The sequence below is a fragment of the Odocoileus virginianus genome, chromosome 9 (genome assembly GCF_023699985.2).
Source record: "Odocoileus virginianus isolate 20LAN1187 ecotype Illinois chromosome 9, Ovbor_1.2, whole genome shotgun sequence".
NCBI classification, from domain to species: Eukaryota; Metazoa; Chordata; class Mammalia; order Artiodactyla; family Cervidae; genus Odocoileus; species Odocoileus virginianus.
Genome location: NC_069682.1, coordinates 39,513,694 through 39,528,607, shown reverse-complemented (window position 1 = coordinate 39,528,607; position 14,914 = coordinate 39,513,694). Strand labels below are relative to the sequence as shown.

The 14,914-nt window shown below is 58.4% G+C and overlaps 1 protein-coding gene across 1 annotated transcript in view; it reads right to left on the bottom strand.

Annotated features, from left to right (window-relative positions):
• PYGB (glycogen phosphorylase B) overlaps positions 1–14,914 on the bottom strand; it is a 34,625-nt gene that overhangs the window by 6,133 nt on the left and 13,578 nt on the right. Inside the window, exons 4-15 of the mRNA XM_020878033.2 lie at positions 14,012–14,115; positions 12,463–12,594; positions 10,863–10,974; positions 10,489–10,571; positions 9,522–9,665; positions 9,052–9,144; positions 7,385–7,531; positions 6,499–6,662; positions 5,747–5,861; positions 5,286–5,387; positions 4,611–4,758; positions 1,297–1,355 (exon numbers count right to left, since the gene is read on the bottom strand). Coding sequence (XP_020733692.1) covers positions 1,297–1,355; positions 4,611–4,758; positions 5,286–5,387; positions 5,747–5,861; positions 6,499–6,662; positions 7,385–7,531; positions 9,052–9,144; positions 9,522–9,665; positions 10,489–10,571; positions 10,863–10,974; positions 12,463–12,594; positions 14,012–14,115 — 1,403 coding nt within the window. The remainder of the gene's footprint in view (positions 1–1,296; positions 1,356–4,610; positions 4,759–5,285; positions 5,388–5,746; positions 5,862–6,498; positions 6,663–7,384; positions 7,532–9,051; positions 9,145–9,521; positions 9,666–10,488; positions 10,572–10,862; positions 10,975–12,462; positions 12,595–14,011; positions 14,116–14,914) is intronic.

The window sequence follows — 14,914 nt, the reverse complement described above, 5'->3', positions numbered from 1 at the left end:
TGATTCTAGTTTGTTTTTTAGAAATGGAGAGAGGGAACAAGGACCCCTGAGAACTGACTACCAAACTACAGGAAACACGGGGAACCCATGAAGGTTCTGGGAGATACCAGAGGGACATGGTCTGGGGGAGACAACCCAATTTCAGTAAAAAACTGCAGAGGAAAAAAGAGGGGATGTGCACGAAAACCTATGGATGAGACACAGCTGCCCAGCGCCATGTGAGAACTTTACTGGATCCTGATTCAAACAAACTCAAGATTTCTAATAAGACAGCCAGGCATGTGGCCCTGGCTGGATATTTAATGACGTGGAGGAATTCTTGTCAAGTGTTGTAAGTGTGATGGTGGCGTTGTGTGGTTTTGCAGGAAAACGTCATTGGGAAGACAACTAATGAAGTTCTTAGGGGTGAAATGTTTGTAATCTACTTCGAAAAGGTTTAGCAAAAGTCAGGCAACAGGTTTGCAGATGTTCTACGATTCTTTTTTTCTCTAGATTCTCATTTCTAAAAAACATTTTAAAACTTTTTGACAGTCCCCATCTCTGAGAAATGCGTATGGAAATACTGACAAATGAAAGAGTACTGTCCAGAATCTGTTTCAGGAACAGGAGTCAGGGGTGGGGTGGGGGGGGCTGAGACAGAAAAAGGCGGGTGTGAGCTGCTGTCTGAGTTGGGGGAGCCCACATGCCTCCACCTGTGGAGGTGCTCAAGTCGCAGCAGAGAACAAACCTGGGCCCGCCAGCAGCCCCATGAAGCAGCTGTGCCCAGGCTCTGTGGAAAAGTGGCAGAGGGTGAGGACATGGGGGCTAGAGTCCAGAGACCTGTGGTGGGACCTGCCGATGCCCTCTGGCGACACACTGGGAGTCTGTGATCACATGTCCTAAAGCACGTGCCACGGTAAATAAAATGCGTGAGGCCAGGCGGAGAGCAGGCTCACATCTAGCTCATGAAGCAGCCAGTGACCGGTGTCCACTCAGCACAAAAGTGCATGGGACATGTGGAATGCTGACAATCACAACAAGGAAGGGTGCTTCCCCATTGGAGGTTGGCCCTGGGCACCCCACTGCCCTGGGCAGGCAGGGGTCCCATCCAGCTCCCTTCCTGTGGCCGAGCTGATGAGACACCTGAACGTCCTGGCCCAGAGTCATCACTGGGGCAGGGACCTCTGGGCTTTGTGTGCAGGTCGGTGCCTAGCCACCTGCAGCGTCCAGCCCAGATACAGGGACACTGTGGAAAAGCATGGTGGTTTGTATGTTCCCGCCCAACACCAAGCAAGAGCAAAGAAGCCGTCACCTCACCTTGCCCCCAATCATGACAGTCCTGGGCACAAAGGCCTGGGCCGGGTCCTTCTTTATTCCTGTAAGACAGACAGAAGACAACCAAGTAAGGCAACTGGAGCCAGACATGCCTGAGCCCTGTGCTTGCCTTGGTAACAAGTGTCCTCAGAGACCAGCCTGACGCAAGCGGTGTGCCGCCAGGAGCTTCCGTTTACAGAACTCTGCACTGCGTCCAGGTTGGTGCCAAAGACTAACCAGGAGCAGATTCTTCCAGAAGATTCAGTGGAAAAGCTGCGCCTTTGTGTCTGGAACAGCCCAAGACAGGAGCTCTTTTTGGGTCTGGTGACCAGGACTGAAGGCCCTTGCATGTGATGGGCACTCAAAAATGGGTTGACCTTGGGACAGTGGTGATTAACTGTCAGCCTGCGCGGGGTGTCAGTGAGAGACCAAGCGCCCCCCTTGCTGGGACAGAGGGTGAGAAGCCCCCCAGAGCTTTCCTGCACAGGAGCAGACAGCTCGCCTCCAGCCCCAGCAGAATGGGCTGTCCTTGCCGGGCCACTGGGTCTTCAGATTTCATCGGGGTGGTGGTGTCTACAGAGGTGCGGGGCTGCCCTGAACAGTATTCACCAGGGTCAGGAATCAGCCACGAGATTTACAGTATCCACTAAGGGCACGGCTGATCTTTAACCTTTGACCTAAGGCTCCTGTAGTCCCTGAGTTTTGAATCTTCCTGCTTCCAGATAGCGGACAGAGTGACCTAGAGAACAAGAGAAAAAAAAAGCCCCAAACCACAAGCTACATTGTAGAGAAGAAAAATATGCAAATGCCGGATCACTGAGCAAGTCCTGCCGGGGCACAAGATGGGTGGGAGATGGGGCTGTAAGCGCAGGGTCTCAGGAATCCTGGCCTCCTGGGGAGGGAAGGGAGGAGGCAGGCAAAGAGCCCCCGAGGGCTGGGTGGGTGGACTATGTCAGCCCCTCTCCCACAGGGAAACCTCGGAGAGGGGCCTGGACATCCTGGTAGGCATAGGCCCACAGGCCACGACGCCTCCTGAGCCAGCCTGGACTTGGAGCCACAGAGTGGGGGACACAGCCACAGAGAGGGAACATGGCTTCAGAGAGGGGACACAGCCTCGGAGAGGGGACGTGGCCTCAGAGAGGGGACGTGGCCTCAGAGAGGGGACACAGCCTCAGAGCGGGACACGGCCATAGAGAGGGGACATGGCCTCAGAGGGGGACACGGCCTCGGAGGGGGGACACGGCCACAGAGAGGGGACATGGCCTCGGAGAGGGAACACGGCTTCGGAGAGGGGACACAGCCTCGGAGAGGGGACACGGCCTCGGGGAGGGGACACGGCCTCAGAGGGGGACACGGCCTCAGAGAGGGGACACGGCCTCGGAGAGGGGACATGCCACAGAGAGAGGACACAGCCTCAGAGAAGCATCTGGAGCTGGGAGGCCTGCAGCTGCCCTGAGCTCATGAGGCTCCGGCCGGGGTCTTGATGCAGCTCTTCCAACCCCAACACACAGCTTCGCCACAGATGAGGGAAGTGGAAGCCACCCCGCTAAGTCTCCAGCCTGTGAAGATGGTCAATGCAGACGGGAGACCATGGCCCGAAACGCAACACCAAGATAGGGAAAACATGGGCCACGATGCAGAACGGCCCCATGAGGTGTGACCCGATCACAGAAACCACAGGGAGGAGAGACTCACAGAGAATAGCACAGAGCATGGAGCAGGACCAGCAGACAGCAGGGAGCAGAAAAGCAGAGAGCATGCCATCGATGGGCAAAAAGAAGGTGGGAGAAGCATCAACCACACAGCTCACTGCAGCCCTGGGAGGAGGAAGCCGAATCCAGGTTTCCACGTATTTCAAGGAACTTCTTAGCCGGGATAGAAGACACCAACCAACACGCTCAGAGAGCCGTGAGCATGGAGAGAACTGACCGCGGTGGCCAGCGGCTGACACAGCTCAGCCGGATGAGTGCCGGCCCAGAGTGTTGACCCCGAGGACCACCCTCCCGCTGCCCGAGGAGACAGGGAGGCTGAGGATGTCACCTCAGCCCAGCTACCCTTCCTGGGAAAGGCCGCCGATGCCACAGACACGGAAGACTTCGGGTCGCACGAGCCAAGCAGGAAGGCGACCGGACGGCCCTCAGAGCAGACGGTGACCCAAGTCAGGGCACAGCGAGGGGGCTGCCCGTGGGGAGACCACAACCCCACTGAGCACACCAGCGGATGAGTGGGCAGGCGGTACACGCCCTGCCAGCCCTGTCGAATGCTGCCAAGGCCCCGAGCAGAGGCGGCGTGGGGAGTGGGGGTGGGATGGGCAGTAGGCGGCGTGGGGGGTGGAGGGGGGTGGGCAGTAGGCGGCCCGGGCCACCAGAGGGGGCAGTGACAGAGGGCAGGCCGCCGGGAGACCCGCCCTGCTGCTCGGGAGCAGGGGACTCGAGGGCACCGCTGGGGCAATGACAAAGAAAATGCAGAAAATCACAACAGTGAAAGCAAACCACGGCACAAAACAAGGTCTTCAGGAACTGCCGTCTCTGACCCAGGAGATGCCTGCGTCACATTCACAGGAGGGCGCTCCCCTGAGCCTTTTCTGAGCGTTGGGTCAGAGCCGCTCAACGGAAACCAGCATCTGAACTGTCTCAGGAGTGATCGGGTGGGGCCCTCGGGACCAAGTCTCCCTCATGGGAACTGGGGAGCTGACAGTCTCCAGAGGAGCTGCATTTGTGGTTCCTTCGTTTTCAAAACTAGGATCCACTTTGCTATTTTACTATTAATATTACTATGATAATATTGCTCCTACTATGTTACTACTACTATGTTACAAAAATTTAAAAACTAGCAGGTTTCTTTGACGTTTTATTACCTCATTTATAGAACTAGAAAATGTTCATAGTGACTTTGTGGTTGGGGAGGTTCTTTGATTCACATTTGCTTCAAAATTAAATGCCACTTAAATGTTACTAAGGTGTAGAGATGTAACATACTATTTCATCTTCCAAGAGTGCACCTTAAATGCCTCCCTTGCTGAGTAAAGTGTCTCCGGGTAACTTTAGACAAGTCTAATAACAATAACTAAATGTGAAAGGCTACACCGAACCTACAACCCAGCCTCCAGGGATCCGAAGGCCCCACCCCAGAGGCAGGGCATCCCCTGGGCCTCAAGCTCCCCAACCCCTGAGTTCACATCTCACTCCTTGTAGCTGCTCTGCTCTGAACACAGAAAACCAGAAGCCGCTGCTTAAAGTGAACGTGTCACGTCAGATCAAGCGTGTGAGAAAAAGGTCTGGTCCACGGGGTGGCGGGGGTGCAGGCAGGGCACTCACGGTTGTACAAGGTGACCACGTGCAGGCAGTTGAGCAGCTGCCGTTTGTACTCATGGATCCGCTTCACGTGCACGTCGAACATGGATGAGGGGTTGACCTTCACCCCGTACTGCTTCTCCAGAAAGGCGGAGAACTTGACCTTGTTTTCCTGGGAGAACAGCGGCAAGGACAGTGGGGTGTTCACAGGGCTGAGCCTGTGAGCCCGTCAGAGATGCAGCAGGGAGGGGCCGTCCCAGGGAGGACACGGAGGGCCGGGGGTCCACGTGGGCGGAAGCAGGGAAGCGTGACCCTGAGAGTGGATCTGCACGAGAGCTCAGAGCTGAGCGAGAAACCAGACCAACAGGCAAACCCTGGGGGAGAAGCGAGGGTGAGAAAAGCAGAAAAAGGAGACAAGAAGACAGGGACGGAGACCCTGAAGCGAACACTATTTCTGGGCCCCCAGGGCCAGACCAGTGGCGCAACAGAGGGTCAGTCTCGGTCTTCAGAGGCTGTCCAGAAAGCCTGGCCATGAGACAGCTGCGGGGGCCCTGAGGATGCACACAGCACCTCGAGTGGATATGTGGGGCCTGCGTTGATTCCCATGTGCTTCCCCTCCAGGCAAGCTCTCCCTGAGGACGTGGGGCCCCTCCACAGGGCCAAGTGGGGGCTAAGCTCCTGGCCCCATGCCAGGCCTACCTGCTTGACCTGGGCCACGTCCCTGATGAGTGCCTCGTCCCCGACCAGCGGCAACAGCTTCTTCAGTTGGCTCAGGTCTGTCAGGAAACCCTCCCCGATCCTCTGCGGAACCGTGAGGGCGACACAGCTTCTGCACTCTGCATCCCCTCTGGCCGCTCCTCTCCACCACACCCCCTCCCGGAAGGTCCTGCACACTGGAGCCGCTCGAGAACACGGGAACAAGTCAACCATGACTGTGTCCACAGCTCACACATCTCGTCAGGACTCACAAGCTGGACCTGAAGCCCAGGACCCCCTCTGAACTCCTGCATGGGCCGCCAGGGCTGCCGACCAACCGCCAGGCGGGTCACACCTGTAGGCGGCAGTGCCCACCCCCTTGTCCAGGAGCCTCCACTCTCCACATGCAAGGGGGTGGGTCGTGCCCACACAGCGCCAGGTGGAGTGGGGGCCACCGGCCTCACCTCCACGATGGTCTCTGCCAGCCCCGGGTTACACAGGAGCAGCCAGCGGCGGGGCGTGATGCCGTTCGTCTTATTCTGGAACTTCTCCGGCTCTAGCTCGTAAAAATCCTTAAAGCTAAGCACACAGACCACAGGCGACTCAGCAAATGCTGGTTCAAACAAGGCGGGCAAAGGGCATAGGGCCCTCTGGAGGGGCCCCGGACCCAGCCTGCTGTTCTGCCTCCCCAGGAGCCTGACCACCCCGGCAGGTGGCTGGAGCCTGGCCTCCTCCCAGTGGTCCTGACAGCAGGCTGCGGACAGACAGCGGGGATAAAAACATCACACAAAGCCTCAGGCCAGCACTGGGGACACAGGCCGCCAGGCGCAATCATGGCAGGTGTCCCACTTGAGAACTGGGATGAGGACTAAAAGAAGGAATTCCGAGATCCTGTCCCACGGAGAGGGGCTGGAGCAGGGAACTTGCCCTCGGAATCCCTCCTTCCTCTCGGAGACAAGCCCCAGGCCTGACCTCTGCCCTGACCTCCCCCAGTCCGGCCCGGGCCCCTCATCCCCAGGCACGTGCTCCAGGAGCAGACCTTCTGCCTGGACAGATGGAGAACACCGACAGCCAGAGGGGCTCCTGGTGACAAGAGGGCTCAGCCCCCAGCATTGTCCATTGAGCGAGAGGTTCACCCTCCCACCACTGAGCTCTGGGAGGTTATCGGCCTCAGCCACTGCACTGCGGGTGGAGCTGAAGGGCGCCCTCCACTCACACTGACTGCCTCACAATCTCCGAGTGGATCCTTGCCACGCCGTTGACGGCGTGGGACCCGATGACACACAGGTGCGCCATGTTGATCCGCTTGCAGTCCCCTTCCTCAATCACCGACATCCTCCGCAGGCGGTCCACGTCCCCAGGGAACAGGGCGGCCACATGCTGCAAGGACAGAGCGGTGAGTGGGAGGGCGGGCGCTGCTCCCCCAGGGTGGCTGCAGCCCAGGCTGGCTAGCCCTGAGCTGCGGGCTCAGCCTGTGGACTTGGTGGAGCGAGCAGGTGCTGTGTGACCCACAGGAAGACATGAAGATGCTGTGTCCAGTGGTCCAGGCAGGATGTAACCACAGTCTACCAGTGAGAACAGCCACTCTTTCACCGAAAGATCAAAAAGAGGAAAATCATCACACCTGAACCCTAAGTTCCCCCATTCCTGTACCAGCATCCTCTCTATGCCTGACAGAGAAAAGACACAGGTGACTTTTCCCCCAAGCGTTTCCACCCAAATGCTGTAGTGATGTCTCAGCGGTGACTTTATCCCCATCACCCAAATGCTGCAGTGATGTTTCAGGACAAAGGCCTCTGGCGTGCCAGGAAAAGACACTTACATCTGAACCTCCTCAGATATAGAAAAAAAGGCTCCCCCCAACCCCGAAAGCAGGGCTCCCAGTGTGGAGACCAGCCAACACCTCTGCCAAGGGCCAGCCCCCAGGCCCCAAGTCCTCTGTGAGGAGAGGCTCTTCTATTCAAGAAGCACCTGTCCCAGGCCTGACGGTGCGATGGGGAGTGAAGAGGAGGGCCCAGGGAAGCAGGTGCAGCCCTCCTCCCCCCATCATGACAGGACGGGCGGGCCCTGCAGGTGCACCCCCGCCACTCCGCCGTGCTCACGTCCAGGTGCCTCTGATTGATGGCATAGATGATGTCCAGGTGCCGCGGCAGCAGCTTCTCAAACATGGACACCGGCCAGCGCTCCAAGGCCTCAGGCAGCACCGTGTGGTTGGTGTACGCACAAGTCTTCTTTGTGATTTCCCAGGCCTGTGATAATCCAGAAACCCCAGTGTCAGAGACCAGCTCACAACACTCCAGAAACCCCACAGTGTTCAGAATAGACCAGCTTGCAATATTCCAGAACACCCCACAGTGTTCAGAGACCAGCTCACAACACTCCAGAACACCCCACAAGGCTTAGAGAAGACTAGCTCCCAAAACTCCAGAAACCCCACAGTGAACAGAGAAGACCAGCTCCCAAAACTCCAGAAACCCCGCAATGCTCAGAGAAGACCAGCTCGCAACACTCCAGAACACCTCTCAGTGTTCAGAGAAGACCAACTCAAAATATTCCAGAACACCCCACAGTGTTCAGAGACCAGCTCACAACACTCCAGAACAAGGCTTAGAGAAGGCTTAGAGAAGACTAGCTTAGAGAAGGCTTAGAGAAGACTAGCTCACAACATTCCAGAAACCCCACAGTGAACAGAGAAGACCAACTCTCAAAACTCCAGAAACCCCACAGTGAACAGAGAAGACCAGCTCCCAAAACTCCAGAACACCTCGCAGTGTTCAGAGAAGACCAGCTCACAATATTCCAGAACACCCCACAGTGCTCAGAGAAGACCAGCTCGCAACACTCCAGAAACCCCACAGTGAATAGAGAAGACCAGCTGCTGGACACCAAGCCGAGGGGCACGTGCAGGGCCAGAGGCAGGCGCTCAGATGCCACCAGGGAGGGCCCTGCCAGCTGCATGTCTCTGCTCTGTGGCCTGGAGCTTCCCAGACCCATGGTGAGTGCTTTGCCCTTCACTCTCCTGCTGTGACCCAGCACACACACCGAACCGATTCACTCTCCTGACATGACCCAGGGCATACATGGGACCGAGCACCTCTTCACTACCTGGGAATCACCCCAGTTTCCTCTGCAAACCCCCAACAGAGCTCCAGGCAGCTTTATTTCCACCAAACTGACTTCACACCCGTGGTCCAGGGACAGCTGGTGAAGTGCGCGGCCCCGCCCTCTGCTGGCCAGAGGTGAACCGCACCGGCTCAGCCCCACCCACAGGTGCACCCCGAACCAGAAAGGGGCTCTGGCACTAAAAAAGGGGGAAAAATGGCTTTATATGTTGACTTAGTGATATCAAGAAAACCCCACTGAAGAGTCTAGGACCAAAATAAGTGAAGTGAGGAGAACAAGCCCATAAATAAACGATGTATTTCTGTAAGCTGAACACCTCTGGGTCTTTGGCCACAGTTCTAAGATGACAAAGCAAACGTGAGAAGCTCCAACAAGTGTCAGGATCCTTTTCTTGTCCAGAAAACGGTTCTTCTCTGGCCTTTGCCCTGCTGCCTGTACCCAGCTTTCTGCCCTTGGGAGAAACCCCAGACCCGCTCCTTTACGTACTCCTACCCCCGGGCCTGTCTTCCCAGGGACAGCGTCCTTCTCTTCTCCTGAGGCCCCCAGGGAGGCCCCGCTCCCTGTCCCAGGACCAGCCCAGTCCTCCCCTGCCGTCGGGGAGGGCACGGAGCTCACCCCACGCCAGGCCCTCAGGCTCGGTGCTCACCTTGTCCCAGTCCACCTTCTCCACGTCCACCAGGATCCGCATGAGCTCGGGGATGGCGAGGGCCGGGTGGGTGTCGTTCAGCTGGATGGCCACCTGCGTTGACACGGGGCGACCCCTTCAGTCCTCTCGACTGCTTGTGCAGAACTGGGGTCCTCAGCTGCCCACCCGCGGAGCCTGGTCACAGCTCCGGGTCCCAGTGTGGAAACTGGGCGAGGAGCAGGGAGCAGGTCACCTTAGAATGCTGCTCCTGCCTGGCGGATGTGGGCAGCTGGCCTCTCCACTGAGCCTGCAACCTGGTTGCTTTGCCCGACGGGGCCCTTCACAGCATCCCAGGCCCGGTCCCCGGGGACATGGAGACCCAGGCTACCAAGCTGCTGCCCACCCGGCCCGACCCGCTGCAGCTGGAAGGAGGAGGCCCTGCCCGGAAATGGCCCAGCTTTGGCTCCCCATTTGGCCCTCTGTTCACGCACCTTGTCTGGGAACGTCTCGAAGGAGGTCCTCACAGGGTCGCGGCAGCCGAACTTGGACGACTTGAAGCGCCGTATGATGTCCTGCAGGGTGGCGGCCACCACAAAGTACTCCTGCTTCAGCCGCAGCTCCTTCCCTTCAAAGAACTGCGGACACGCCCAGAGGACATGTCTGGGCTCAGTCTTGGCCTCAGGCCCCGGGGCCCCCAACCCAGGGTGGGGCCAGGCTGGGGTCCAGCCCAGATCTGGGGCCAAGGTCAAGTGACCCTCAGACAGGGAGTGAGTGCACAGGCAGCCAGGACAGGGTCACAGCGCCCTGCAAGGGGCCAAGGACAGTAACACAACCTCCGGGGTGCGGGCCTCCAGAGGCCTCACGCCTAAAGTGGGAGCCTCTGCTTGCAATCTTGGGGGGTGGGATGGGGAGTGGGGGCATTATCCTGTGAGCCCTTCAGCCCAGGGCCTTGTGCTGCTGCGTGCACATATTTTGCTGGTAAAATAAGAAACCACACCCACAGAGCTGGGCAAACCCTAAGGGTTCATCTGCTAAGAATCTGGGGGCCATGGAGCATGTCGCTGAGACCCCCGTCTCGCATGTGGGGAAACACCTACAAAGAGCTTTTCAAACCACGACCATGTGGGTCTCAAGGCATCACTGCAGGACAGGAACTGCCGGCCCCACCCGACAAGTGCACCCCCCGCTTCTTAGGGAGCCACACCAGGTGCTGAAGAGCAGACTCCAGGGGCAGGTGAGGTCTGAGGGCTCCGCGGCCCTGTCTTTATGGGGAGGACTGGAGGTGTGAGGCCGGGGGCTCCTGGGCCCCGTCGGGGATGCCGTGTCCGTCCTCACTCTCGGGAGGTCAGCTGAGACCAGTGTGAGGCGCACGGGGGCCCTGATGGAGCCCAGCTTCCCGCACTGAGAGGCAGCACAGATGAGAGCCCCCTTCCCCCTGGTGCCACAGCAGCTGCTCACGTTGTCGTTGGGATACAGGACTCTGGAGATGTTCTCGGCCAGGTTCCGGTCCAGGACCGCCTCGATGTAGCCGCCCACGTTGACTGAAGGCAGAGAGTGGGGTCAGGATCTGCGAGCCTATCAGGCTCCCAAGCGCCCTGATGGGTCTGAGGACAAGTGCTCCCGAGCAGAAGGCGCCCCACGGTTGCTCTGCTGCCCGGCCCCTCCCAGCCCCAGGCCCTGGCTCTTTCGGGAGGACGCAGGGTCCCTGGGAAGCCTAAGGCTCATGGGGAAACCCGCCCTCAGCCCTCCCGTGCTGGGGGGCCCCATGGGCTGTGAGTGCAACCAGGGTTGATGTGGGATCAGGCCCCAGGTGGGGACAGGAGGGGACGCACAGTCATGGAGCTTGAAGTCGTTGGGCGCCTTGGCAGACCACAGCCTCATGGTGTTGACGGTGTCATTCTTGTAGCCCGGCACCGGGGTGTCATACGGCATGGCCAGCACCACCTGCCAAGGGAAAGTGTGGTCCCCAACCTGGGCCGCGCCCCCCAAGGCTGGGGTGGCTCCCTCACAGAAGCAGCCGCCCGCTGGTGGCTGCCGTCCGCCCTCCTCTGGCTTCTCTCCTCCCGGCCCGAACACCACCAACCGCTCTCCAGGCCTCCTCCAGCTCTACCTTCCACGCCAGTGTCCATGGTCACTGGGCCCTGGGCAGCCCCTCCTCCTGCGTCCCTGGCCTCCACCCTCCACGCCTGCCCTCTCGTCCCTCAACTCTGCGTGGGCGACTTCGATATTGGGACTCACTTAGCCTCTCCCCGCACATAGCCGCTGTTTCTGACCATGCCCCACGTCTATGGAGACTCCTCCTGTGGCCTTGGCCTCGAACTCCAGCAAACCAAGGCAGCCTGCATGCTCCCTTCTCCCCATCCCTGTGTGCCCGGAAGCACCATTTCGCTCTAGCTGACAGAGGCACCCCTGCCTCGGGTCCCCGCTGCCCTCAGGTCCACCTGTGGGGCTGCTCACACTCAAGTCCACTTCCAAGGGTGGCTTCAGGGTGTGAAGGCAGCTCCCAGAGCCACAAAGGACTGGGTGGGGGGCTATTCCCCAGCCTCATCCTTCCTTTCCATCTCCCCCCAACCCTGTCCCTGACCCTGGCCTTGACCAGTCCTGTGAAGCATCTGCAAACCGCTCCAGCCCTCTCCACAGCCCGGGCCCAAGGGAAGGCCCTCACCGCATCCCGCTGGGGTCTCCAGGCCTTCGTCCACTCATCTTCTACAGGCACACACACCTAGAAGACCAGACCCCTTCCCCACTTTTTAAAACTAAATACAACTTATTCTGGCATCTTGGGTCGCCAGCCTGCCTGGCCTGAGTCCCAGTTCAGACTCAAATCTGGACAGCCCACAAGAACACCTGTGGCTCACGGGCTTGCCCTGTTCTTGCTCATCTGCCCAGATCACTGGACAGTGGACTCTTTCTTACTCACTGCAAACTATCCCCCAATCCCCGCCCCCCACAAAGCCGTCCTCTGACTCTCCCATCTCTGAGCCGGGGGGACTCTGTGTGTATGCCCACCGGGGCCAGCACCATGCTCCTCCAGCGCCTGGTGTTCCTGCCCTGGTCCCCCTACCAGGGCCCAGCTGGGTGGGGGTGCTCTGTTCTGCGACATCCACCCAGGGCTCCCTGCCCAGGGCGCTGATGGCTCCAAATAATCGGTAAGCTGCACTGGGAGACCCTACTGAGAGCCAGGGCTACACGGTGAGCGAGCGCCGGCCCCCTGGATGCAGAGCTGTTCTCACCGCCCCCGCAGTGCCCAGCCCCTTCTGGCACCAACCTCCTCGCCACAAAACACCCTGAACACGGCTCCTGTTAAACAGCAGAAGTAGCTTCACGGTCGGGGTCTGAACCGTCCCGACCAAGTGTGTGGGGAGGCAGCTCCCACAGGTAAGCCGAGGGTCCCTGGGCTCAGCCCCCCACCCCGGGAAGTGTCTGTGGTACCTGCGTGTCCAGCCAGCGCACGCCTTCGGGGCTGTGCTCCACGCGCCCGTAGAAGTGCACGGGCAGCATGTACTCCGGCCGCGCCTTCTCCCAGGGGTTCCCGTAGCGCAGCCAGTCATCGGCCTCCTCCACCTGAAGGGGCGGCAGGTGAGGCGGGGACGACAGGTGGGGGCGGCAGGTGGGGGGGCGACAGGTGAGGGCAGGTGGCAGGTGAAGGCGGAGGCGGCGGACCTGGGCACCAGTGGACCCTGCCCTCCACCTGCACCACCACGCCACCCAGACGATGAGCCCCAGCATGGAAACACAACTGCAGTTGATTTACAAGGTAAAGATTCCCAATTCTGGTCAAGGCTCTCGGTTTAAAAGTGAATGCTTCAAAAAAAAAAAAAAAAAAAAAGTGAATGCTTCAGATTATTAGGGCTTCCCTGGTAGCTCAGCTGGTAAAGAATCTGCCTGCAATGCAGGAGACCCTGGTTTGATCCCTGGGTGGGGAAGATCCACTGGAGAAGGGATAGACTACCCACTCCAGTATTCTTGGGCTTTCCTTGTGGCTCAGCTGGTAAAGAATCCACCCGCAATGCAGGAGACCTGGGTTCAATCCCTGGGTTAGGAAGATCCCATGGAGAAGGGAAAGGCTACCCACTCCAGTATTCTGGCCTGGAGAATTCTAGGGACTGTATAGTCCATGGGGTTGCAAAGAGTCAGACACGACTAAGCAACATTCACTTTCACTTTCAGACTATTAAAAAAATTCATATAAAATGCAGAAGAACAGACCAAAATAAAAAGATGTTAAGAATGGCTTGAATTCAGCAGTTAAAGGGAGAAGTCCTGAGGCACACTGACGAACCTCGAGATGTTACTCAGAGTGCACGCACCATGTGACTCCATCTACACGATGTGACCAGGACAGTCAGGGCACAAAAGAAAGATGGCTCTGTCTATACCACACGTCCAGGACAGCCAAGTCACAGAGACAGAAAGGAAGGAAGTCCCAAGAAGGAGCATTTGAGTCGTGGTTGGGGACAGTGATGTGGCTGAGGTTACTGCTTCCCGAGTCCCTCTCTCAGGACTCCATAGAAGGCGAGACCCTTCTGCCTGGAGCAGGCAGACACTCATCACAGAACTGGTCCTGCCTTTGACTTCCTGGTGGCAGGAAGGTGTTCCTTTCCTGTACATCAGTGAGATGCCAACGTCAGAGCCTGGTCCCCTCTGCGGAGCAGGACCACGAGCTGTCTGCAGAAGCAGCATCTTCCCAAATACAAGAGGCCCAGTCAGGCTTTGGCCCGAGCCCTCCAGGTGTCCTGTCGCCACACAGAAGCCACGTGCAATGAGAACGCACGGGTGACAGGCCCTGCTGACTGAGGGGACGGCACGCAGAGCACGGAGCGCCCAGGGCCCTCAGCACCGACCCCCTGCCCCCTCCACTCTGCCCAGGGCCGGAACACAGCCTCCCTGGAGAAGCAGAAACACAGATCCGACAGTGCCTCGTTACTTTCTTGTGTGCCCGCGGGCCGCCAAGTGAGCGAAGGAAGAAAACCACACCCACCTGCCAGCCATTGACAATCTTCTGGTTGAAAATCCCAAACTCATAGCGGATCCCATAGCCGTACGCCGCCAGGCCCAGGGTGGCCATCGAGTCAAGGAAGCAGGCTGGAAGTCCAAATACAGGGACAATCAGCAGATCCGAGGCCTCAGAGCCCAGGCCCGGACACCGAGGCAAGCAGACACCCCGTGGTGGGGGGAGCAGCCCCCAGGGTGGCAGGCAGTGGCTCCGTGGGGACGTGTTGGCCTCAGGTCTCATGAAAAGGAAAGGCTGAGGCTGCTGGGCCACTACTGAGGCTCTTCGACCTGAGAGCCTATGGCCAAAACAGCATCAGTGTGGGGACTACCTAAGGGCGTGGGAAGGTGGACAAACACAAAGGACACGGCCAAACTCGGCCCCAAACACCATCCCCACCCTCAAGTGGGGTGCACAGGGTCTTTCCCTGGATGTGGGGCAGACCCGGCCAAGGGTGAAGATCTGTGGGATGTTTCATCTGCCAGAAACATATGCTGCACTTATAATGTCTGCAGAATTTAACTTGGATTCTGAAAACATAAACACACACACACAGAGATCAATGTTAGGGCATTTGCTCCCTTCACAGGAGGATGCCTCTCAGAAGGGGCAGGCGGGGCCATTGCATGGTACTGTAAACTCTGGGGCCCCACACACTCCAGGGTGGCACAGAATTGATCCTTTCTGCTCCAGAAGCTCTGGGCCCAAGAGCCCAGCAGGACACAGTGCGATCCAGCCTCACTGGGACTGCTGCTTCCACTTCCAAGTTCTTAACCCAGCTCCTTCACCCCATAAAGGTCAGCAAAAATAATTAAAACAAGGGGGGAAAAATACCCTAAACGAAAAAAACCACCAAACTGAGGCTGCTCTCAAATTGGGTGAGAAGGGAGC